The sequence below is a fragment of the Balaenoptera musculus genome, chromosome X (assembly GCF_009873245.2).
Source record: "Balaenoptera musculus isolate JJ_BM4_2016_0621 chromosome X, mBalMus1.pri.v3, whole genome shotgun sequence".
NCBI lineage: Eukaryota > Metazoa > Chordata > Mammalia > Artiodactyla > Balaenopteridae > Balaenoptera > Balaenoptera musculus.
This window is the reverse complement of record NC_045806.1, coordinates 84,771,445-84,796,704: the sequence shown is the minus strand read 5'-3', so window position 1 is coordinate 84,796,704 and position 25,260 is coordinate 84,771,445. Positions and strand designations below refer to the sequence as shown.

The window sequence follows — 25,260 nt, the reverse complement described above, 5'->3', positions numbered from 1 at the left end:
AGTTTCTGGATAAAGGGATCATGGTATATGTTGCCTAGGAAGAGTTAGCTCAGTTTGAGGACTGGGTTCACCTTCCAGAGTTAGAAAGAATGGTTTTATGCAAAGGAAGGCCTTGCTGTTGTCTCTGTGGAAAGTGGCCAACTTCCTGATCTGTAGCCCCTGGATACTAGAAAAGGGCCACTATTCAGGATGGCCTGTTGCATCTGCCTTCTGACTAGCTGGGGGATATCAGCCACCTCATCTGATTCAGCCTAAGAGAAAGAAGGGTCACAGCCTGAAAGGGTGTTGGGTGGTCATGCTCCTCCAGTCTAGAGGGTGGCTTCCCCTTCCTCACCCAAGGAGAAGACCCCCTTGCTGAGCAGCTGCCAGCCCTCCCCCAGGGCTGTGAAGGCCAACTCAGAAGAGCCAAGGGTGGCTTCAGCTGGGTTCCCAGAGCAACTCAGCTGGTCTCTCGGGATGCTGAGGTTTTCAGGAAAGAGGAGGATCTGGGGAAAATATCTAAGCCCATAAGTATTTCTTTAATGTTTCCCAATATAAGGTGAAAATAGGAACCTGAATGAACTGTTTCCCGCCTTGAGAAAGGTCTGCCAGGGACTGAGGCAGAAGGAACTGAAGATATTCAAGGAGGAAACAGCATCTAGGTAGCATCGGGATGACTAGATCTATGCCTTTGAGCTGAAGTTATATGACACATGTTGCCCAGACTTTTTCAGGGGCACTTTGGGTGGGGTGGCGGGAGTGTCTTCAGTGTCACTTCCCTGTGTTGGGCCAGAGAGTAGGGCTAAGTCCCGTGTGTTCACAGTGCTGGAGCCCTCGGGTCATTAGGCTCCCCCAAATCCATCATTCCATGGAGAATGGAAAGGGGCCAATGGGCACTGCTTCACTCTGCAAGGCAGCTTCTCTGCTCCCCATCTGAATGGCCTCCAAGTGCCATTAGCCTGGGCTGCAACAGAATTGTACTTAAGGGACTGATCTCAAACTTGAAGATTAAAGGGCACATTTCTAGAGTCAGAGGAATCATGCCTCTCCCTCCCCCGGCCCTCACACACCCACCTCGCATACCATCGAATCCCTGCTGCTGCCTGGAGCCCAGATAACTCCGGCTGAGGAATGTGGGGCCATTGGGGACTGGAAAGGTTGGGTGAAGGCTGAGGGAAGGCTTTGACCAGAACTGGGAGAGGACCGTGGACTATAGGATGGGGATCTGGTTCCATCAGGAGGCCAGCAGAGTGTTGGTAGTCACATCAGAACTTCGCACACTGGGGAAGGCATGGCGGAGCTTCTCCATAATGTCTTCCAAGCACAGGCTGACATCTTGGCTCTTTGACCCCACATCATCTGAGTTGGAGAAGAAAGATGTGGGAAGAGAACTCGAAATTCCCTTATGAGGCCAAGGGGCCGAGGTAGGATGCTGCCGGCTGAAGGGTGAACCTATAGCATTTGTATCTTCCCGGCACGATGCCTAGGTACATATGAGGTACTCAACATACATTTGTGGAATAAAGAAATGAATGAATCAGTCAATAAGCCAATCATCCCTGACCCTAAGCTCAAAGCCATGAGGAGAAACCAGTCCCAGCCCTAGCAGAACCCTAGGCAGGAGACCTGGGGCAAGACAAAGCCATGGAGGAAGGGGTTGGGAGGGGCTGGGGGAACTCACCTGCAGCTTGAGTGTCTGGAGTAGTCTGTCCCTTCTCCTGGGGGTGACTGCCTTCTGACTGCTGCGGAGAGGAAGCCAGGGACGAGCCTGCAGAGCCATTGCCATCCGATTCAGTATGTGGCTAGCAAGAGGTAAGGCATGACTTAAGTGGCTTTGCCTTCCTGACCTTACTTTGACAGACTCCTGAGCTTAGAAAGGTCCTTAGAGACATCATGCCCATCCCTTTGCCCTTGGACTTTAAGAAGCTTTTGGTGGTGCCCCAAACAGTGGTTTCCCCTTTCAGGAAACTTCTTAGAATATTTAATTACTGGATACCCTCTTCCTTCAACAACATGTATCAAAGGCTCCCAGTTCTTCTAAGGATGCCATTGCCCCTAAATATCTCTTGCTGTCATTTCAGCTATAATTAAGCTATCTAGAACTCAATTCCCTCTGGAAATGTAGAGTTGCACACCTGATCCTTGGTTCATGACATAATATCATATGTTAAGACCTCCAGGAATTCATCTAGAGGCCATCCTTTGGAGGATCTGGGGAAGAGGCACAGTGTGGTATTACCTGGTACGGCTAATGACAATAATTATTCATAAATTATTTATTTATGAAATGTTTATTATAGTCCTCGCATCATGCCAAATTGTTTAAATGCATTATCTCATTTGACGTTCACCACAATTCCATGAAGTTGGTATATTTTTATCCCTGTTTTACAGATGAGGGAACTGGGGCTTAGTGAGGCTAAGTAACTTTCCTAACATCCCACGGCCACTAATCGGCAGCACTACACTCAAACTCAGGGCTGTCTAACTCCAGAACCACACTACATCCTATACACTGCCTCTCAAAGAGGAAAGGGACAAAAAGTAATAAGTGATCCCTTCACGGCGAAAATCTTCCTCTTGCCAAGCATGTCCAAACTCGCTTCTTTCCAGCAAATATCAAAGTAGCAAAGTCAACGTTTTGGATGATTCTTTGAACTTTGTTCTTTCAATACCAGATTCAAATGGGTTGTGGGGAAGTGAGCCCTCAAAAGCCCTCCCTCTGCCCTAGGCCCCACGGTGGCTTGAGAGTAAACACACAAGGATGGAGTGGAAACTAGGTACAAGAGAATTGGCCAAGCGATGTGATATAGCAGCCCATTCCTCCCCCCAACTTCCCTGATTACCAGCCCAGTTCTCTTCAGAAAGTCTTCTAACAGACACCTCCCAGGAGCAAGGAGCACCTCTCCCCGGCCCGCCTGTGCTCGGAGGCTGCTCTGATTCTTCCCCTGGCCCCAGACTCACTTGCAGGAGCAGCTCCCTTAAGCGCTGCAGCTGGGACTCGAGTTGCTTGTTGTGGTCTTCAAGAATCTGCATGCGTGTCTCCAGGCGGCTCTTGTGCTGTCGAAGGATCCGGGCCTCAGCCAGCAGCTCCTCATTGCGGTGGTCCTGTGCCACCTCGGCAGAGCCCTCAGCCAGGGTGGGTGCCTCAGCAGCCTCCTCATGCTGCCACTTCAGGCGCCTCAGCTCCCCCTGGAGAATCCTGCCAAGGATGGAGAAGCCAAGGCCAATGACCTTCACAGGGTATTGACTGTCCAGGGCTCAGTGTCCCCTCATACCTAGGTGTGAGCAATCCCTTTGCTCTCCCATCCCCACCCCCACCCCAGCCCCCAAGCCGTGCTTTTTTTTTTTTGGTCACAGCATGTGGGATCCTAGTTCCCCAACCAGGGATCGAACCCGCGCCCCCTGTAGTGCTGCAGTGGAAGCGTGGAGTCCCAACCACTGGATGGCCAGGGAAGTCCATCCCAGCCATGCTCTTGCTTGAATGGCCATATCCACTTCCTCTCCAACACATATGTCATTTACTTTGCCATCCTTAGGCCACAGAGCAGAGAGAGCTGACATTTCATATAACAAATGTCTCAGGACTTTGATGTGCTGCTTCGGGGATTAATTCTGACCTTAAAATCAGGCAGAAATACAGTCTGCAAATAAATGAGGCATTAGGGCCACTGACTCACCTACTCCATTTTTAGATTTTTAGATTCCAGGGGAAGACATAACATAAACAAAGGATCACCCATCTTTCCTCTTCTCTCTACTACACTCCTCTCTGACCCACTTTAAACACCCATGTTGAGTCATCAAGGAAACAGATTCCAAAGAGATGGTCTCCTTTGGAGGACATTACTTTTTTTTCTTTTTTGCAACAGAATCACTCTCTCCCTAGTGTTTCCCAGGGCCCCCCCACCACCACTGCTCTAGTGCAGTGCTTCTCAAACTATCCATAGCAAAAAAACAGGGGGATTTTTCAATCCATCATGGATCAATACATGGTCTGAATGTGCATAGCTAGTACACAGCTCACACCACACATGACTTGCTGCCCAAATTCAACAGCACTCAACCTGGCCTATACCCAATTCAATGAAGACAAGTCCACTAATTACGTGTGTGGATATTGTGGCAATGTCAAATTGCTATGAAAATTTCTAAAAGTTTACTCTCTATTTATGTATTTATCTTGTCTTGAACCAGTAACAAATACTTTGCAGATAGGCCCTGTTCTAAGGACTTGCTAATCCAAATACAGTCTGTAGGCCTGAGGCATGGGCATCCTTTAGCAGCTGGTTAGAAGTACAGGAACTAAGGCCCCACCCCAGACCTTCAAATCAGAATCTGCATTTCACCAAGCTTCCCAAGTGACTTGTATGCACACTGATGTTTGAGAATTACTTTTCTGGGGGTTGTTATTGATTCCACTACACACCCCCAAAGTGTCTTGGATGCCCTTCAGACTCGTGCTGCCCTCCATGCTTTACAGAGATCAATGTCATCCCCATAATCTTCTTCACCTTCCCTCTTCCAGTCCTCAACTGCTCTATGCAGTATCATCCTCCTCTTATTACTTTCACTAAGTGATAAGGACCTCTTTCCGTTTCCAACAACTGGAAGTTCCTTGAGGGCAGAGGCATCATCTCTTCTGCATTCTCTCTGCCTGTATCTATTGGGTACTTGGAGATATTTGGGTTGAGTTAAAAGGATTCAAATAATTATTAGGATAGCTAGCTTTTATTGAACACTTCCAATAAGACAGACACTGGCTAACACATTATATGCCTGATCATTTGATCTTCACAAGTGACCTTAAGAGGTAGGTACTCTTATCATCATCCCCATTTTACAGATGAGGAAATGGAAGATCACAGAATATAAGTAACTTGTTCAAGGCCACATAGCTAGGATGTGGAAATTCAGATCTTGAATTAAGCCGTCTGACTCTAGAACCCACGCAAGATCTGTGCCATTGCCACACCTACCGGTTCTCATCCTCTAAGTGGGCCAGGATCTTTTCGAGCTCCCCTTTGCTTTCAGTGGCCATGCTGCACGGAGCCTGCTGTCCAAAGGCTGGCTCCCGGTCTGTAATGGGGCTGGAGTGCCGCAGCAAGTACTGGTCCTCATCTCTGTGTGGGGGTGGGGAGAGGAAAGAGGGGCCCAGGCATTGAACTGAGAAACAGCTCAGGGTGTGAGTTCTCAGCTCCCACCTCAAGCCCCAGGAGACACATGCTGGAGGATTCCCTCTGTAAGATACATAGAGAGGGAAAAGGCCATGTATTCAGGTTTAAGAGGGATGGAAGTGTTCAAAGGTGGTAGGGGTCATTGTTGGGGGTAGTAGGAGAGAGTGTTTTCAGGATGCCGAGGCTCCTGGGTTCTACTTATAGTGACCTGGGAAACAATGAGCAAATCACTTCCCTTTCTGTGATGTTCCCCCACCCCACCCCCCTTCGCTTTCCCATCCCCAGGGGAATTGTGGCCTGCCTGAGTCCCAGTCCCAGGGCTGGATTTATCCGTGTAGCCAACAGTTCCTAGGTCCTCTGAGGAGGCCGGGGGACCTCCCTAGAGATGAAGGGCCCCTCCTCTGGGCTATAGCACCAAGGAATCTCTCTGGCCACACTTCAGTCAAGTCCGTGGTATCTCCCCAGGGTTGATGTGGCACTAGATGGGGCACTGGCATTTTGAGCATAAGATAATGGCTCATTTCTGCAACTTTAGTTGAGGGCATATTCTTCTTCCTTCAGAGTTAGGAATAGAAGGATGGGATCTTGCAACAGAAAGGGACCTTGGCAGATGGCAGGGAGGTAGTTCATCCTTCATTACCCTGCTCAGTTGATAGAGGGCAGACTGCTTCTCTCATTAAATACTGTGCCCAGAAAGCCGACTTCCTTCCTTAGGGTGTCAGGGACCCTATCCACACACCCCCCCACCTCCCACTGAGGCTATACCCTCCCCAAGTGGTGGTAGAAGGATCCCAAAGGAGAGCTATTCCTGGCAAATATGCAGCTGTGAAAACTCACATGCTGTCGTCTGGGGACAGGCTGTCATTAAAGAAGGAGCAATTTTGACTTTCCATCTCAGCAAGCCTAGGAAGAAAGAGCAGGAACAGAAGGGAAAACAGTATGTGAAGACGGCTTTCATCTCAAGGACTGTAATCCCACAATAGGATAATCAGGTTTGGGAGGCTGTCCCAATTCCCCCTCCCCCGCCCCAAACGTTAGGCCTCGCTGGCTGCTGCAAAGCCCGCTGTGCATGTCCCCCTGGCCCTGACTTCATTCTCTTTGCCCCAACTGAAAACCCCTTCCCCCTTGGACTCCTTACAATTCCCCTCCCCAAAATCTGGTGGTACCTGCTGGCAAAATGCTCAATGCGGGAGTGTGTGTCAGCGTGTGGCAACATCGGGGAAGAAGCAGGCCTAGAAGAAAGCAGCAAAGACTCAGAAGACCAAAGACTGGGTAGCTGGGCAGCCTGTCTCCTCACCACCACCCTTCCACACCCCGCAGCACCACCACCAAATTAGGGAGCTCCCAAGAGCTGATGGGAACAAGATACAGAGACTGGATTCTAGTCTGTTTCTCAGGTCAGATTCCTGGTCAGGCCCCAGCTGAACTGCCCTGTCACTAGTTGGGTTTGCCCTGGAAGACTGCCCTAGCCCATGTGGGACTCAGCCCCTTCACAGCACATCCCTAGGCTCAATGAGGATGCCTGCAGCCCCCGTTCAGCTACCGGTACTCACGTCTCACTGTAGTCGGCCTCCAGCACTGACTGCACAGGCAGATAACCTCGCTGAGGGTGTTTGCTGAAATAATGCTTTGAGCGGAATTTGTTCTTTAAGGTAGTGGCAAAGTCCCTCATGTTCTCACTGGATGTGGTCTGGGAGGAGACAAGATAGAGGGACTCACCCTAATGGGCTATTCTAGGGAGGTGTGGCCACTCCCCCGGAGCAGGGACCATGACTGGTAGTCCACTCTTGTTCATATTTACCACACCTCGCTCCTAGAAAAAGATCTAGAAGGATACATGCCAAACTGTGAACACGGCTTGCCTCAGGGAAGTTAGACTTGAGGGGTGGGGAACGCACTGAGGAGGAAAAGGGGACTTGGTTTTATACTTTAAACACCTCTATATAATTTGAATCTTTTACAATGATCGTATATTTGTTAACTTTTAAATATCTTTTACATAAATTCTAGGGGTGTAGAAGATGAGCAGGAGCTACACAATTATCAGTCTACCATCTCTAGCCAGTTTCCCATGTATGACTTTAATAATGTTTATTTTAAAATGATAATAAAAGAAAAATAAAGGTCAAGGTCACTGCTTCCATTGGGTCACACACGTTTTTGTGTCAACAGAATTTGGAGAAGAGATGGCAGCTCAGGGAGATGGATTGTGGAGATGGGGAGGTAAGATGGGAGAGAGCAGTGGGGGGAGCTGGGGATATGCTTGGGACTTTGGGAGTACGTGTGGGGAGAGAGGAATAAAGGAGTTTAGGGAGCAGAGTCAGCTCAGGAAGCTAAGCCTGGAGGTCTGAGTCCTGAACATAGCAGAGGAGAAATTCTGTGGCTGGAGTTCAGGGATGCTGGGCTCAGGAGGCTATGAAGGGCACAGTTTCCAATGAAAGCCCAGTGGATTTTGGGGACCCAGGTAAAGAGCATACCCCCTTTTCACGCAAGAGATTGAGTAATGAATTTGAGCACAAACTTTGGTATTGACTAGAAGGGATGGAAGCAATGACAAGGTAGCAGGTGAAGACCAGGGGACAGAAACAATCCAGGAAGCTAAGCAGGAAAAACTAAATTGAGCGATCAAAGGCTAGTCACCTGTAACTGCCTTGCTGTCTCTATTTTTTCCTGAGACTTCTCTCTGCAGGAGAATAGTGAGTGCCTTTTAGATGGCCAAGAATGTCCTGGGCTGCTCCAGCCAGCTACCGCCCTGGTGAGGGTAAGGGAGAAGCTCTGCTAGAAGGACAGCCCTGGATCCCCCAAATTGGTCAATCACCAGGCCTGTTTGGAGGATGCTCCCCAACGGAGAGCAGAATACAGTGAGCTAATGCTGGACAAAATGGATCAAGCACCCAGAAGCTGAGAGCTGCCTGCCCCTCCCACCCGGCCCAGAGGCTCCATACCGGAGTGTAATACTCCATGATGGGATAATGAAGCTTGTTGCCCTTGCTGGCCCTGCCTGTCAGGAAGCAGGTCTGGCAGATGTCCACGTTAAATTGTTTCAGACTCCGGTACCTTGGGGAAAGGAGAGGTGGTAGGAAAGAGGATGCAATATACTATAGTGACCTCCCCCTCCCCCAAACATCCAAATATGCACATACATTAAAAGGGTTACTCCAGAGACCACAAATCTCCATGAAATCACATGCTCAGAATCCCAGGAAGTTCAGGAAGTAGCCCTGTCTCACCATCTTTTTTTAAAAGGAAGGGTGAGATAAACAACAAGGTCCTACTGTATAGCAGAGAGAACTATATTCGATACCCTATGATAAACCATAATGGAAAAAAATATAAAAAATGTATATATATGTATAACTGAATCAATTTTCTGTACAGCAGAAATTAACACAACATTGTAAATCAACTATACTTCAATGAAAAAAATAAAAAATAAAAAATAAAAGGGAGGGTGGGACGGGGTAAAGAGCTCATTATATCAAATAGCCTTCTAAACAAAGGTGGCCTGAAAGGGTCCAGTTTCACAGGTATGACCACCTTCCTTGGAGAAGGCACACTTTCAATACGAAGACAATTGATTCTATCAGCCGTGAGCAAGTTGGCTAAAAATTATTCCCCAAAGTTATTTATAATAGTAACTCTATTATGACTGAATATAGACTAGCCCTTCAGATCCAATTCCAAAGCCTGATTGGACTGCCCAGACCTAATAGCATAGCATGGTGAAATGTCTAGACTTAGAACAGTCAGAGGATCCGACATCTTGTCCTGGAGCTACACTAGCCAGCAGTGTGAACTCCACCTCTGTGCCTCATTTGCTTATAAAAAGCAGGGTGGTTGTAAAGAGAGTATGTGCTAGTGCTTTAAAGTGGTAAAAACAAGCATTTTATGATGAAAGCCAAATTCAGGATAGCGGCTACCTTTGTGGGGACAGGAGGGAAATGTACTCAAGGAAACTTCAAATATATTGTTTTATATATTATATAAAATATGTATAGCATATATAAATTTGTAGATATATAAATATATTATATAACATATATAAATATATTGTAAAATATTGTTTGTTTCTTCAGCTTGGTGGTGGGTGCCCACCGTGGGGCGCTGGAGCCTGCTCATATAAGCTCACGAGAGCTGGTTGTTAAAATTTCAGGAATTTTCCAAGCCAGTTGTTAAATATAGCCATTATTTAAAAATTAAATTGTATAAACTCACAATTAAGCAAATGGTATTAAAAACAAAGGTAATAAATAATTAAACTCATCACTTCCTAACTATTTCACCATTATCTATGCTCTCGAGGTTGTCTACATCTGTTATACCTGGTGGTGGAAATACTATAAATGGGGTGCAACTGTGCGTCTCTTCCTGACCTCCTATGGGTAGCCTGACACTGGCCACAGTGGGAGTATTTACATCATGGAAATTAGCCAATGCTATATCACGTTTCTCTTTTGCTTTCTAGAGAGTAGCACATTTGCCAGCACACCTTTTGGTGCGTAGGTGTTCTCATATGTCAGGATGCTGGGGCTTCTGGGTTCTACTTAATGCTCCCTGGGAAACAATGAACAAATTACTTCCCTTTCTGTGCTGTTCTCCCACCCCACCCCCTTTTGCTTCTCTATACATTTTTATAGGTCTGAATACTTCACAACACAACTAACAGAAAAAAATTTCATCGTTTTTGAGTTTTTAAAAGTTAAACATTCTGCAGTAGAAAGGATTATAACAGTATATAACAACATACAATAGATTAGTTGTAATTATATAATTATGTAATGCCCTGTTTTGCAATATATGATTTATATGTAACATGGCCTATTTATTATTAGTATCACTCCAGCAGGTATTGCTTTCCCTACCTGAAGCCTTTGATGGGGCACTGCCTACAGATAGAGCACTTGGTCTGATGCTTCACTTGCTCAGCAATGGTGACCCGATGCAGAACAGCCAGCCACACCATGGACTGGGGCTCCAAGTTGACCCATTCCAGGAACTGTGAAGCTTCAATGACTGGCTTCCCAGTGCTCTAGGGAAACAAGAAGCCCAGTAGTGATGTCTGAGGCCCAGTGTCTTGTGCCTAGAATGGCAGCCCTCAGGAGAGGAGGAGAAACAGCAAGACCTGGTTGGACTCTGGGTTAGACTGTTCTCCAGAGGTGTCCACCTTCTACCCTGCCCTAGCTGACCTGGTGCCCTCCCCTCAGGACTCTGACCCTAAAAGCCCAGAGAACCCTCTGCCCTGTTGCTCCAGCCCAACAAACTCCCTTGCATCTGAGTACTTCAGATCAAAAGCCCAGCTCTCAGTCCTCCCTCCCTTCTTCCCACCCTCTGTCCCATCACTCCTCCTTTCCTCCCTCCCCAGTTCCATACTCACAAAACGGAAGCAACTACGGACGCTGGGCTCCACGTTGCTGCCCCCAAAGGCCGCCACTTCCCCCAGCTGACGAGGCACCTGAATGGCCTCATGAAGCAGGACACCAAGGTGGCGTTGGTCACACTGGCTGCCTGAGTTGGCCACTTGGCTGAAGAGGTCTGCTGGCCCCACCGTAAGTCATGGCCAAGCCCGATACAGGAATGGCCAGAGAATGGTGTGAGGAGAAAGAACGGAAAAAGAAGACAGGGAAAGAGCACATTGACTTAGCTAATGACTTTTGAAACTGGAATACCTAAAGGTCCATCCCTGACCTTCTAGAAGTCCAGAAGTTCTAAAAGCAGCATTCCTCTGGGTTCAGAGAGAAAAAAGTGAGTCAGACACAAAGACGGAGAGCGTCAGAAAGAGCAGGGGAGAGAGGGGTGAAGACAGAGAGCAAGCTGTGTGAGAGAGCGGTGCCAGACACAGATATGACACTGCTGGGAAAACAAAGTCTCAAGAAGCAAGATGAAGGGGTGTGGGGTTCAAGGGTGCCTGAATATGAGTTGCAGTCAGTCTGCCCTATCCTCTCCTGTTCATGTAGCCCATGTAGTCTGATACTGCAGTAATCTCTCAGTTATCCACACAAATGAAAAGACACACTGGCATGGATAATTCAAAAAAAGGGGATAATTCAACACACTTGATCGTCTAAGAATTCACTCTCAGTCACTGTGGAACAGACTATGGTACTTATATATTTGAGCATGGTCTATATCTGCCCTTGTGGGAACTCCCCCGTCCCACCCCAACTTTAGAAAACCTCCTCCAGAGGTTCTTGTCTGTCCGTTTCATACCTCACCTAAGGCCCAGAAAAGGAACAAAACCAAAAGGCAGAGGGCCTGGGGTTTATTTCTGGATCCATTACTGACTAGCTTGTAAAACCTTGGGTAAGTCATGAACCTCTCTATGCTGCAGTTTCCTTACTTATAAATGGAGACTAAATCATCACTGTCCATCCCATCTCAAAGGAACATTGGGAGAAAGAAATTATATCATAGCTATAAACATACTTTGAAAAGTCTTCTTCCCTGTAAATCTTTCCTAGACGGCTGTCCTCACTCTTCTGTGATCTGATATAGCACATATCCTTTGCCATTCAGATTATTCTAATTAGCACTCTAAAAAATGCTTTCTGTGTACTTCTGTCTCCTCTTCTGGACTGTAAACCACTTGAGGCAGGGACCATGTCTAACTGGACCTGATACTCACCACATGTAGCACAGTGGTCAACGCACATTAAACACTTGACACTAGTGATGCTGTTGCAGAAAAATGCAAAATGCTGTACAAATGATGGAGGATGGAGGGGAAAGCAAAGGTACTGTACACCAGAGAGGTTCAAACCTACAGAATTACATGTTGTCCACCTCCCAGATAATGGGGATTATTGCACACCACCCATGTTATCACATGGGAAGTCTCCAACAGAATGTGTGACGTGGTTTTTTTTTTTATTATTATTAACGTATAGCTTTTTATTTTATTTCAGATGCCTGTGTTGATGATGCAGGTTCTCAGGAAACCCCCAAAACCATAAATGCCTTTCAAAGTTTTTGACAGTCAGGGTAAATTGAACAATTCTCAGTGATGTATTATATAGTAAAAACCATTCCATTTATAAAAACCAGCACACACCTGCCTAGTAAACAATAAAACTGTCCTCTTCCACATTTGTGTGACGTGGTTTGAGCTTCAGACTGGGAGAGGGCTAAGCCTGATAGGCCACAGGGAAATGGAACTAGAAAGTCCAGGTCCTGGGTATCCCAGGATCCCAACTCAGATCCCCATCAAGTAATTACACCAGATCAGAAGAAACCAATGCCTTTGGAGTAACAGTGGGGATAATAACAGGCCTTAGACCCATCTTGGCCTTTGGCTGTTGTGGATTCTTTGCAATAGCTTGGACCAGGAAGCATTACAAGGTAGCCTGAGTAGCCCTCTGCTGAGTCATAAGACTGATCTTCTGCTTATCTTAGACTTTTCTTCCTCCCACCACGCCTCTCCCTCCACACACCTCTACTCCAAACTTTGGAGTTGTACTCACACTGCAGTTTTTCCTTCACTTCTGTGCCACACAGGCATGCAATGCCAGTCTTAAAGGACAATGCCCGCATCTTTCCACTGCGACCACTAGGTTTAAAAGAAGAGACTGAGAATATGAATATCTGTAAAGGGTTAACATCTTGGCAGTCATGTCCCTCACAGGGTTGATCCCAGCAGGGCTCTGTGCCAGCCATGCCCCAAGCTGAGCTGAGTCCAAGTGCACCAGGGGAGCAATTCCTTCCCACCATGCCCACTCCATATGTCCCACTGAATTTCACCATGGAGGCTGTCAGGGCTGCAAGCCCTTACCTATCAAAAACATTGAGGAGCCAGTTGAGGCTCATGTCCACACAGAGTGGCACGTTGACCAGGATGCCTCTTTCCTCCTCCAGCCGTTCATATAAGGCAGTCAGGCAGTGAATGACCTCCACCACATCCATTACATGCTCACTGGCCTGCAGATCATGCTCATTGAAGATCTCCAGGGCTGTGGTTAAAGTTACCAGGTCCACTGGGAAGGAAAGGAGAGAAGGAGAAAGTATAGCCAAAAGTAGGACCCCAGGGACTAGACAGGAAGATACGGCCACCAGCATCACCAAATCTGACTCAATCTCCAGACTAACCATTGGTAAGTATGAAACAAGCTTGCCCTTTACCAAGACCCTCAACCCAAGTGAGGAGAAGGCAGCAGAAGGCCCCCTAAATTAACCCCAAATGTTTCTATACCCAAATGTTTCTTGACATCAGTTTCAAGAAGATGGTGGGATTTGGGTAAACTCCCAGGGGTTGAATACCATTTTTTTTAACTTTCTTTGTCTTTACACGCATTTCAACTGCAAGTAAGTTGGTCTGTGAACCTCGTTCTGAAAACCTAGACACTGGTTATGAAGGCTCAGGTATGCCTGGGTAAATGTGACATAACTCAGGAGGATTTTTTAACTACACCCAATGCTGGAATCAGCCTAGCCAGATAACCTGGTCCAGGAAGACAGAATGGACAGTGTCTCAGAGAAAAGACAGAAGGCACATTATATCTGCAGCCATGTTGTCCCCTAACCACTGGCATTTGCTTCAACAGTTCTGCTGCTACATCCAATAACCCCAAGATGGTGAAAGAACACAAGCCTCCAGTGGTTCCAAACCATTTGCTGGGATAATTCTCGCCATAAAACACTTGCTTGATTATCCGTTTTGGGCAGGGAAGAAGGGACAAGGAAGAGGATAGCTGTGGGTTAATTTGGAAACAAGCCTGGGGGTTGGGGAAAATAGAAGGGCCCTGGAAAAATCAGGTGTCCACAGCCAGCATATCCCAGCCTTTGGAGAATCCCCACAAAGCCAATCAACAACACTGGACAGGTGGGATGAAAGTGGGAAACAGTCAACAGATGAGGAAGGGTAGGAGTGGGATGAAGGCTATGAGGGAAGTGTAATGGGAGACTTACGACGCAGTGCCTTCTGGACTCTGCGTAGCTTCATGGCAGTGCGGTAAGCTGAGAACTTAATGTTGTTCAGATCAGCTGCAGAGAATGGAAAGAGACCCACTCAGATCAGGGAAATGCAAATTAAAACCACAACAAGATACCATGTTACACCTGCCAGATTGGCAAAAAATAAAAGCCTGACAATAGGAAGTGTCAGCAAAGATGTGGATGAATGAGAATTGCTGGTGGAAGTGTAAATTGATACAACCACATTGGAAAACAACTTGGTATTACCTAGTAAAATTGAACATTCATATATTCTACGACCCAGCCAGCTATATATCCTAGAGCAGTGATTTTCACATGTTTTGTTTGTTTGTTTGACCAAGCAGCACAGTTCTTGTTAGCTCCAAACTAGAAATGACCGAAATGTCCATCAACAGTAGAATGGTTGAGGAAACTGTGGTATATACAATGGAACACTCCACGGCAGGGAAAATGAATGAACTATAGTCACATGCATCAACATGGGTGAAATTTACAACATAATAGGAGTCTCTCTTGGCAGTCAAAGATAAGGCACATGAGAGTCATATTCGTAGCCTGGATAGTATCTTTCAAAGAAGATCTAGTACACATCTATAAGCATAATTACCTAATGTGATGATAAAATCGTTCAGGGAGAGTATAGAGCTTCCAGTTGAGGGAGGTGCAGAGGGGAAAGGAAAGAAGGCTACTGGAAAAAGGACAAGGACTCACTTCCACCCTCACCTGCTTGTTGAATAGGATTCCCTTCTATTTTTTTTTAATTTATTTTTTATTGAGGTAACATTGGTTTATAACATTTTGTAACTTTCATGTGAACAACATTTTATTTCTACTGCTGTATACCCTACAAAGTGCTCACCACCAAAATTTAATTTCCATCTGTCACCATACAGTTGAACCCCTTTACCCATTTCACCTTCCCCCTACCCTTTCCTCCCTGGTAACCACTACTCTGTTCTCAGTATTTATGTGTTTGTTTTTGTTTTGTTCATTTATTTTGATTGTCTCTTTTTATATTCCACATATAAATGGAATCATATGGTATTTGTCTTTCTACTCATGTCACTCAGCATAATATCCTCAAGGTCCATCCGTATTGTCACATGTGGCAAGATTTCATCTTTCTTATGGCTGAGTGCGTGTGTGTGTGTGTGTGTGATCCAGCTATCCCACTTCTGGGTATTTATTCAAAGAATATAAAAACACTAATTCAAAAGGATATATGCACTCCTATGTTCATCACAGCACTATTTACAATAGCCAAGACATGAAAACAACCTAAGTACCTGTAGACAGATGAATGAATAAATAGGATATAGTATATATATATATATATATATATATATATATATATATATACACACACACACACACACACACACAATGGAATACTACTCCCTTATATTCTTATAGGACAAAGGCAACTGTATAGATCTCCACACTATACAGGAACCTTGAATTCTTACCTAGGGTTTGGTATAACTCAGTCATCTTGGGATGGTCCCAGCATGTGGTCTGAGCCTGGTGGCTACAAACAAAAGCATCAATAGTGCCAGGGTCTATACCACCCCCCAACCCCTCAAACACACATGCACGCACCCCTCAGCGATAGGTTGGATGCAAGGAGCAGCAGGATCTGAGGGTGAACCCGGAGGATCCCAAAGCACAAGGGTTCACCTTTACCAGGTAGAATCTTGAGCTCTTGAGATGAGTAGGAGGAAAAACTGGAGTGGATGGAGGAATCCCAACAGGTAAGGGGTGAGAGGGATAGATAGAAAAAAAGACAGGAAAAGGAGGGGGTGGGCAGGTGACTGACCCATTTCCGATTCAGACGGTCACTCACTTGATATAGTAGGGAACTTTATTGGGTGAAATTGCTCTTTCCCAAGGAACCTGAACAGAGGCTGGTGAGGGAGAAGAGAAAGAGAAAGAAGCTGACCACTAATGCTCTTCAGGCCCCTGGTTACTCCCCTGCTCTATCCTCTCAAAGAAGTAGTTAAGCCCAAAAGGGGATGCCTGACTCTCATTGCCAGCTCTTAACAGCCCCTGAGCATGGGGTAAACACTTTTAATGAACACACTTCTCTCCCTGACGTTTGGGTGAGGGAAGGAGAAGAGGTTGTCACTGATACCCTCATGTGCCAGAGACATGACAAGGGCATGAACAGGTGGCCTTGGCCACCCTATCTTCTCCCTGAGCTGTCCGCCATTTTATCCATTCAGCAGAAGGCAGCTGGTGTGCTGCTGTGGATATGAAGTGGACCCTACTTTCCTCATGGGGCTCAAAGCCCTTCCCTCAGAAGGTCAAGCTTCTCAGTCCTGTGGGACAATGGGGAGTGGGACTGCTCACTCCTCTCTAGTGAGGAACTCTGGAAAAGGATGTCTCTCTCTGCTCTGTGTCTTTAACATCCGGATGCTCCAGAAGAGGCTCAGTCACCTGGCCAACCTCCTCATTGCAGTTTCCCTGGGTACAAGAGCCCTCTGCAGGTATATCTGCATGCCAGTGATTATAATTCAATAGTTCTAATCACCATTAACATTGATTGAGTTCCTACTATGTGCCGGATACTCTGCTGAATGCTCTGTGTGCCTATCTAATTTTCATATCTGTACATTCCCACTATCTCCACTGCTGCCACCCTGATCTGAGTCACCGTCATCCCTCATCTAGATTGTTGCAATATGCATCCTAATAGGTCTCCTTCCTCCCACTCTTGCCCCCCCACACTCTGTTAAAACAGAAGTCGGATCATGTCATCCCTCTGCTCAAATCCCTGCAATCGTTCTCCATTCCATTCAGAATAAAATCCCAAGTTCTTACCATAGCCCTCCAGGCCCTCCGTGCTCTGGCCTCCTGCCCCCATTCTGACCTCTTGCTCTCTCCCCTCGTCACTCACTTCTACACTGGCCTCCTTGCTGTCCCTCAGGTATGCCCCTGCCTTAAGGTCCTGGAAGTTGTTGTTCCCTCTGTTCTTCCCTAAGATATCCACATGGCTCATTCCTTCACCTCCTTGAGGTTTCCACTCAGTTGCCTCCCTCATTAAGTCCAGCACTCCCTAATTCACGTCTTCCCTGCTTTACTTTTTTTCCATAGCACTTGTCACCGATTGACTTTATATATATTTTACTTATTTGTTTATGGTCTGGCTTCCTCCTGTAGAATGTAAGCTCTCCACGTCCAAGGATTTTTGTCTGTTTTGTTCACTGATGTAGCCCCAGTACCTAGAACAGTACCTGGCCCACAGTAGGGCATCAAGAAATATTGTTGGAACAATAAAGTCATTTAATTCCCATAACTCTATCAGCTATGTAATATTTTCCCTCTTTTTACATATGGGAAAATTGAGGTTCAAAAAGGTTAAGCTATTTTTTTCAAGCTTGCACAGATATAAAGTCGAGCAGCTGTGACTCAGATCCAGGTCTCTCTGACTCAAGAGCCTGTCCTTTTAACCACTACACTACACTGTTTTATCCTACTGCTTCTTAGATGCCAAGGTACACTGTGCTCCCACCAGGCCCCCAAGGGACAAGAGTAGACCCTCTTGGAAGGTGGCTGAGTTTCTACCAAGTGAAGCCCAGTTTGTCTCACATACAGGAGAGGAAGTGCTGTGACCCAGGCCCAAAGTCCCGGTGGGCATCCTGGAGCTGCTTAAGTCTCTCACCAACTGACACCTATGGAAAGAAGACGCAAGAAGTCAGTGGACTCATTCCAGATATACAGGGTAGGATTTCCACGTGCCTCTGGCAGTCTTTGTGAATTTCCTCAGAGGCTGCCTCTTCTCCAGTTCCAGATCCTCCCACCATTCGCCGAAATCCTAGCCTTCCCATGGCACTCCCAGGGGTCGGAGAAGAGCATCCCTAATTCCAGGCCACAGTCACCGTTCATCTGCCCCTGTCTACCCTGAGGGGCAGACAGGCCCCTCTCAGACCATTTTAATCACTTCCTGCAGTTTAGAGGTTGAGAAGCCTGTTTCCTGGCCTCAAATTCTCTACAACTCTTTTCCCACATAGATCCCATTTCAATGCCCCTTCACTTCCTTTGGGCCTGGGTAAGTTCCCCCCAAGCCTAGTTATACCAAGCCTTTTCCTCATGCCTCACTCCAGGCTTCTCTTTTACCTGTAGCTGTTTCCACCGGCTGTTGATGTGCTCCAGGGCCCGGGAGTTCTCCATTGACAAGTGCACATCAGAAATGGCAAGTTGATGGGCCAGATCATTCACCAACTTCACTCCATCTTTCATGGGGAAGAATTCTTCTTTGAATAGCTATAGAACCAAAACCCAAGTGCCGCAGTAGGTAGAAAATAGGAAAGAGTAACCATTAGTCATTTTGTTTTAATAGCGCAACCTCAGTGCTTGCCTATTAGGGCAAGCAGACTAAGGTGTGTGTGTGGGGGGGGGATTGTCCTTATCCTCTTCCTTTTCTACTCTCAGAAGACACCAGGGAAAGAGAAGACAGTAGAAGGACAGAGGAGACTTCAGCTAAACCAGCCCCCAAATCTAGCACGGAAACTGGGAGAGACCCTATTGAAGTCCAGGGCAACAATGGAGCCTCAGCAGCAGGAACACTGTCAGGGTCTGGGAGGAACGTCTGGTCCCGGGGTGGACTGTAGCCAGGGGAGGGGGCCTGCATACCTTAAGAGCCTGGATGTGCTCAGGAAGTGAATCAATGAAGAGATCCCCAATGGGCTCCCAAGTGGCTCGGACTCCCTCGGCCTGAGTCAGAGTCGCGCTTAATTCCTCCATTGCCCCTTGGATCTCCAACAGCTGCTCCAGAGTGCGCTCAATGTGGCGGTGCTGGTCCACGCAGCGGGCTGTCAGCTTCTCCCACAGTTCACTGGCCACCGTTGCCTGCTTCCACACAAAGCGGCTAAGATTCTGGATCCGCTGTCTGGGAGAGGTATCTGCAAGGGCAGGCACGAAGTCAGGTCAGGCCAGCCAGGCAAGGATAGCCCATGGAAAGACAGAGACAGATAGCCCTTTGTAAAATGTGTGTGTGTGTGTGTGTGTGTGTGTGTGTGTGTGTGTGTGTGCGTGTACGTGTGTATATATATTCATACACATACAAATACATTTTTTTCATAGTTGAGCTCCTTTTGAAGATTCAGCTTTTTAAAAAATTAAAATTTTTATTTTGAGTTCATTGTAGATTCACATGCAATTATAAGAAATAATACAGAGGGACTTCCTTGGTTGCACAGTGGTTAAGAATCCGCCTGCCAATGCAGGGGACATGGGTTTGATCCCTGGTGCAGGAAGATCCCACATGCCGTGGAGCAACTAAGCCCATGCACCATAACTACTGAGCCTGCGCTCTAGGGCCCTCGCTACACAACTACTGAAGCCCACATGCCTAGAACCCATGCACCGCAACGAAGAGTAGCCCCCACTCGCCGCAGCTAGAGAAAGCCTGCACACAGCAACAAAGACCCAACGCAGCCAAAAATAAATTTAAGTAAATAAATAAATAAAGCTTTCCTGTGGTCTCACATCACTTCCAGCTCCTGCCTAAATTCTTTAAAAAAAGAAAGAAAGAAAGAAAGAAAGAATACAGAGATCTCATTTACCCTTTAGCAAGTTTCCCCAAATAGTAACGTCTTGCAAAACTATAGTATAATATCACAACCAGGATATTGACATTGACATAATCCACCGATTTTGTTCAGAGTTCCCCAATTTTACTTGTACTCATTTCTTTTTTTTTTTTTTTTTTTAAATTGTGTTGACACAAATTATACAACATTTGTTTTTCTTTTTCTTTTTAGCTGTGTTGGGTCGTCATTTCTGTGCGAGGGCTTTCTCTAGTTGTGGCGAGCGGGAGCCACTCTTCATCGCGGTGCGCGGGCCTCTCACTATCGCGGCCTCTCTTGTTGCGGAGCACAGGCTCCAGACGCGCAGGCTCAGTAATTGTGGCTCACGGGCCCAGTTGCTCCGCGGCATGTGGGATCTTCCCAGACCAGGGCTCGAACCCGTGTCCCCTGCATTGGCAGGCAGATTCTCAACCACTGCGCCACCAGGGAAGCCCTTGTACTCATTTCTGTGTGTGTGTGTGTGTGTGTGTTTTGTTCTATGCGATTTTATCACATGTGTAGGTTCGTGGACCCACCACCACAGTCAAGAGACCATACTGGTGTTTTCCACTTATTATATCATGAGGATTTCCTCATATTCTTAAAACATGGGCAAGGTAAAGAGTGAGTAACATATTTAAGACGTGTAGTGAGGCAAATCATTGAGTCCTATTCACATGACCTTGGAATGCGATTTTGCATCAGTGTCTGCTGCCCACTTCCTTCCAAAAAAGGGAGGTATTTTATGAAGACCCAACAAAGGAGAGGTTAGTATAATTTGCCCAGCCTTTCCACCTAGGCTCCTAAATTCCTCCCTCAGACCTCCCCTCAGAAGTAGATTCAGAGTCCCCAAACTCCAGACTAATTGGAACTGTCCTGCTCTCTTGAGCTCGTTCTACCTGAGGCCCATTGGACAGTAAATTGAGTACTAGTTAGTACTCAGTAGGAGGGGCTCGAGGTAAACTGAGAGGGTCAACAGCATTGACAAAGGGCTGCATTAACAAAGGGTCCTTTCAGGCTGTACATAACCAATCTCAGAGGGCTGAAGCCTCTTTCTGGAGAAGAGGGCATGCTGGGCCACCACTCAGACCTGAGCACCACGGATCCCACCCTGCTGCCTTATTTAAACCTAGACCTACAGTGACCCGCTCTATTGATGAAAGGGGGCAAGAACTCACCAGGGTCAGAATTAAAGAGCCACGATCAGTTTTCTTTTCAAATGCAATCACCAAACTTTTTAGATGTTTTTGAAAGGTTTTTTATTTTCTGGTTGATTACAGCAGTGCCACATGCCTCTCTATGTTGTAATAAAGCAGTATGCTTTTAAAGGACATACTACTACTTTTACTTACTGAGTTAGTTTAATGCATTTGAGTCTTTTTTTTTTTTCTTTTTCATGCCTTATTAAATGGCCACACATGATACTCCAGAGAGCCACGTACAGCTTTAGGCCACACGCTCATCTCCCCTGCTCCAGGCTCTGTTCTCTTTGCTTTCTCTTATAGTGTGAATCTGGCTTCTTCCCAACTTTGGACTGCTAGGAGAAAATTATCCTCCTAGGTAACAGCTGAGAAAATGAGTTTGGGGAGGGCAGGAAGGTGTTTAATGGTTCACAGCTAAAGAAGAAGATGAAAGAGAGGAAGATCACCCACCTTTGCTCTCAGAGCGAGGCTCCTCTAATTCATCAAATGGGTGCTGGGAGAGGAAGGCCTGAGCTGACTCCAACACAGAGTAGATATAGGGGCCCCGAGACTTGACATCTTCCATGAAGGCCTGTGAAGTTAGCAACGTGGTCAATGGGGAAGGAAAGTCTTTCAATTGCTTTGAAATCCATCCTGCAATCGACAATCTTCTCCTCAGTGCAGCTTGATCCTTTGGCGTTATCGTGTATCTTTGGGCTACTCAGACTAAAGAGGAGCAGTCTTCTCCTTAGGCAGAAGAATAACTCTGACACTGGAAGGTCTATTTACTCTGAAATGGGTCTGTCTACGCCACAAGGTAGAGTGAAATGTGGGGATTTGGTGCTGGGAATCTTGGTTCTCTGGAAGACTCAGAAAGTCCTCTGTGAGGGGCTTAGAGAAATCAAAGCCAGCATGGGCAAGATTTATATTAAAATTTTAATTAGTTTTTTTGTTGAAATATACACTAATAAGAGTATACAAATCAAAAGTGTACAGCTCAATGAATTTCCATAAAGTGATTCAATCTCTGTAACCAGTACTGAGATAAAGAAACAGAACTCCACCAGCATCCTGGAAGGCTCCCTCATGACCCCTTCTGGTCACTCTCTCATTCCCCCCTCCCCCAAGGTAACCACTATCCTGACTTGTAACACCACCGATTAATTTTGCCCATTTTTGAACTTTATATAAATGGAATCATACAGTGTGTGCTCTTGTTTGTATTTGGCTCTTTTTCCACTCAGCCTATTGTCTTTAAGATGCATCCATGCTGTGGCACACATTTATAGTTTATTTTCTTGTTGTATGGTATTCCATTCTGTATTCATCTTTTAAATTGAGATATAAATGATATATAACATTGCATAAGTTTAAGGTGCACAATATACTGATTTCAAACATTTATGTAATATGATTGCCATTAGCTAACACCTCTGTCACATCACATAATTATCATTCCTTCTGGTGCATTATGGATTCATTTTAAGAAGCATGTTGTTATTTTCTGATTATAGAGGTAATATATGTCACAGAAATCTTAGAAATCTCAGAAAAGTATGAAGAAGAAAATTAAAAAGAACTCTGATTTCATCACTTGGATTTAACCATTGTGAAGATTTTGATACGGTTCCTTCTTCTGTTTGTATGCACGTGTATACATACATACACATCTATATCGATTTTTATACAGTTGAGATCCACCTGTATATAGTTTTGTATCCTGTGTTTTTTCACTTAATATTATATTATGTTCATTTTCCCATGTCCCCATTACAAATCAGGGCAGAATTTTAAGGGAGGTCCATATTTGATGGGAAGAATAGAGGGGAAAGATTTGACTTATTCTCTGGAGTACTATCCACAGACCAGTAGGACTGTACACAGCTTCCTGTGACTTTAAGCATCTAAGCAGAGACTGGGCATCCATCAGTCAGGGTGTTGCAGAAGAGATCCCTTCCCGATGGAGAGGCTACACACCACGGCCTCTGTAACTCTAACCTACCGCGTGCGTCTCCTTCTCCTGTTGCACCAGGGCCACATCCCCTTGTAGGGGCAGCTGAGCTGACAATTCCTCATCCTTTTGGCTGAGCCAGTCAATAATCTCTTGGAGAGGGAGCTGAAGCTTTCCACTGTGATCTGAGAAGGCCTCTAGGCGGGCGCTGCACACAATGGTAAGACCAGTGATTTTCAATCCTCTTGTTAAGTTGCAAAACATTTTTCCCCAACAAATACATATGTGGAACCTTAATATATAAACAGATGAAAGAGGTGCTGCTCTGGTCGAAGTGGTAGGAGGCCCGGAGCCCTCCCTCTGACCCACCCACAAAGGCTCTCAAGGCACCTCCAGAGGGAGTACGGTACCAAAACACTTGGCAGACATCAGTTAATTCAGTTGAGTGCCCAGCATCACGCTGGGAAGGGTAGCGAACTGAGCAAGGCCATTAGAGGTGACAGCTGTCTCGTTGCCCTCTTGTCCTAGAGGACCTCAAGTCATGCCAAACTGCTCATCCTCAGAGGCTTCTTGGAGGCTGCCTTCTGAGCAGAAGCGGATGCAGTAGGGGGAAAGGGCGCGTCAGGTGGCTGAGTTTGGGCACGCACGTGTGCGAGGCTGCATACAAATACAAGCAGCCCAGGGGTCCCAAAGGATGAGGACAGCATAGGCTAGAAGTTTGACATATGGAAGGAGGAAAATGGGTACCGCATAATCACCTCTGCTTGCCTTCCCCTGCAAATGAGCCATGAGCTGAGGTCCAAGTGGTAGGAAGCCAGAGGCCAGCCCAGGCTGTGTGCAGCTATCGAGCCCATTCCCCTCAGCCGACAGCGCTAACTAGTCATTGTGTCCCTACCACCTGGGCCAAGCCCTTTACCTACATTTTTGCTTCCACTAATTCTCCGAGCAACCTCGTGAGGTAGGCACCGCTATTGCCCAGAGAGGTTAAGTAATTTGTCCAAGGTCACACAGTTAAGTCACTGGTACAGTGATGATTTGAACTCAGGTTTGTCTGATTCCAGAGCCTGCATTCTTTCAACTTCTCCACACTCTTCATCCCCGCCAGAACCCACCAGAAGCCAGGAGCTTGGTCTTTGATGATAGGGAGTAGAGAGGAAAAGTGTGTGGGGGGGGGGTGGAGGCGTCAGGGGTTATAGAGAAGGGTAGAGGAAAGAGGAACAACTGATACAGAAGTTGCCTTCAGGCTCTTACTGATTCGCCCTTAGTTTGGGGAGGCATGGGTGGGTGATAAGCAATAGATGGGAATAGAGGGATAAAAAGATGGGAAAGAGAGCAGATGAGATCTACCAAGATGGAGGACAGTTATGAGAGGAAGAGGGGGAGGCAGTAATCATATCCTCCATTTATACATCAGCGCTCTTAAGTTCAGAAAGCATTTTCATATCTTATTTGAGTCCTCACAACAACACTGGGAGATAGTTAGGACAACTATTATTCTTCTACTCAGTTTTTTTCCTTTAAAAAAATCCAAACAAGTGGAAGCTAAAATTCAGAGATTACTCAAACCAATTATGCAAGGTGACAACAGCTATTCAAGACTGAGGTTCAAATCCAAGTCTCCTGACTTCTGACCCAGTGTTCTTCCCCCAGTGCCAGAGAAGGAAAAGGAGGAGAAACAGAGGGTGAGGCTGACGAGAAGGCTGAGAAGAGGATGGTGAGCTACAGCAGCAAGAGGAACCCAACAACACCGTCCCAGACAACTCCCTAAAGCCCCTGTTTCGAGGGGCCAGGCCTTACCGGAGGCTGTGCGACTTCTTTTTGATTTCATTCCAACACAGGTTCATGGCTGGTGGTTCCAGGGGTCCAGCGGCACCAACAGACCCGTTGAATAGCTTTGGGCTTAGGTAGGGCACCCCAGCACCATCGTGAGGAGGCGCAGGGGTGGTGGCAGCAACTCTAACCTGGACAGAAACACAGACACCTCTGTGATCCCTGGAGTGTGCCACACCCTGGTCTGCACCAAGCCAAGCGTGGGACAAGTGTGAACAGAGGGAGAGAAGGGCTGGTTCTGGGGTGTGTTCAGGGGTAGGGGGGTGAGAGAAAGGATGACTCCGTGGCTCTGTTCATGGCAAGGTCCTCTCTTGGTACAGGTCGGTCGCTTTTAACTGCTGACTCCTATCATTATCACTCTTATTATTGCAAATTTTGCCAGGACTACTGCCCAGATGGGACCCTGGAAGTATTTGTGTTAGGTAAGAGCTGCTCAGAATTGCCCAAACACAGGCAACCATGGCAATCAAGGTGAGCTGCAGCTCTTACTTCAGTGTCCCACAGTTTAGCCAACCTTCTGGAAAAGAAAGCTGAAGGGCTGTCCCACAAAGTTCCAGAGAGAGAGAAAGAGAGAGAGAGACCAGCCAGAGAGAGCCATCAGTGGTAGATGTCCTACTTCCAAGTGAATCTAGGCCTTGGTGCCCCCTCTT

General features: G+C 46.5%; 1 protein-coding gene across 1 annotated transcript; it reads right to left on the bottom strand.

The window, feature by feature from the left end:
* Positions 1-24,735, bottom strand: DRP2 (dystrophin related protein 2). Its single transcript, XM_036839888.1, has 21 exons — positions 24,578-24,735; positions 22,832-22,988; positions 21,301-21,421; positions 18,714-18,982; positions 18,198-18,344; positions 17,674-17,752; positions 15,925-15,985; positions 15,548-15,609; positions 14,055-14,129; positions 12,922-13,123; positions 12,614-12,699; positions 10,531-10,688; positions 10,019-10,185; positions 8,102-8,213; positions 6,710-6,846; positions 6,323-6,388; positions 5,994-6,059; positions 4,959-5,102; positions 2,944-3,181; positions 1,661-1,781; positions 1-1,338 (listed from the first exon to the last, which is right to left on the bottom strand). The coding sequence occupies exons 1-21, from the start codon at positions 24,622-24,624 to the stop codon at positions 1,214-1,216; spliced, it is 2,640 nt and encodes an 879-aa protein (XP_036695783.1). The 5' UTR covers positions 24,625-24,735; the 3' UTR covers positions 1-1,213.
* Between the last annotated feature and the right edge of the window lie 525 nt (positions 24,736-25,260).

Coding starts and splice junctions, on each gene's coding strand:
- DRP2 (XM_036839888.1), bottom strand. CDS start 24,624: ATGAACCTGTGTTGGAATGAAATCAAAAAGAAGTCGCACAGCCTCCG. Junction 14,130..15,547: donor TGAGTTATACCAAACCCTAG/GTAAGAATTCAA, acceptor CATTCTCTGCAG/CTGATCTGAACAACATTAAG. Junction 1,339..1,660: donor TCCAGACACTCAAGCTGCAG/GTGAGTTCCCCC, acceptor TCTCCAACTCAG/ATGATGTGGGGTCAAAGAGC.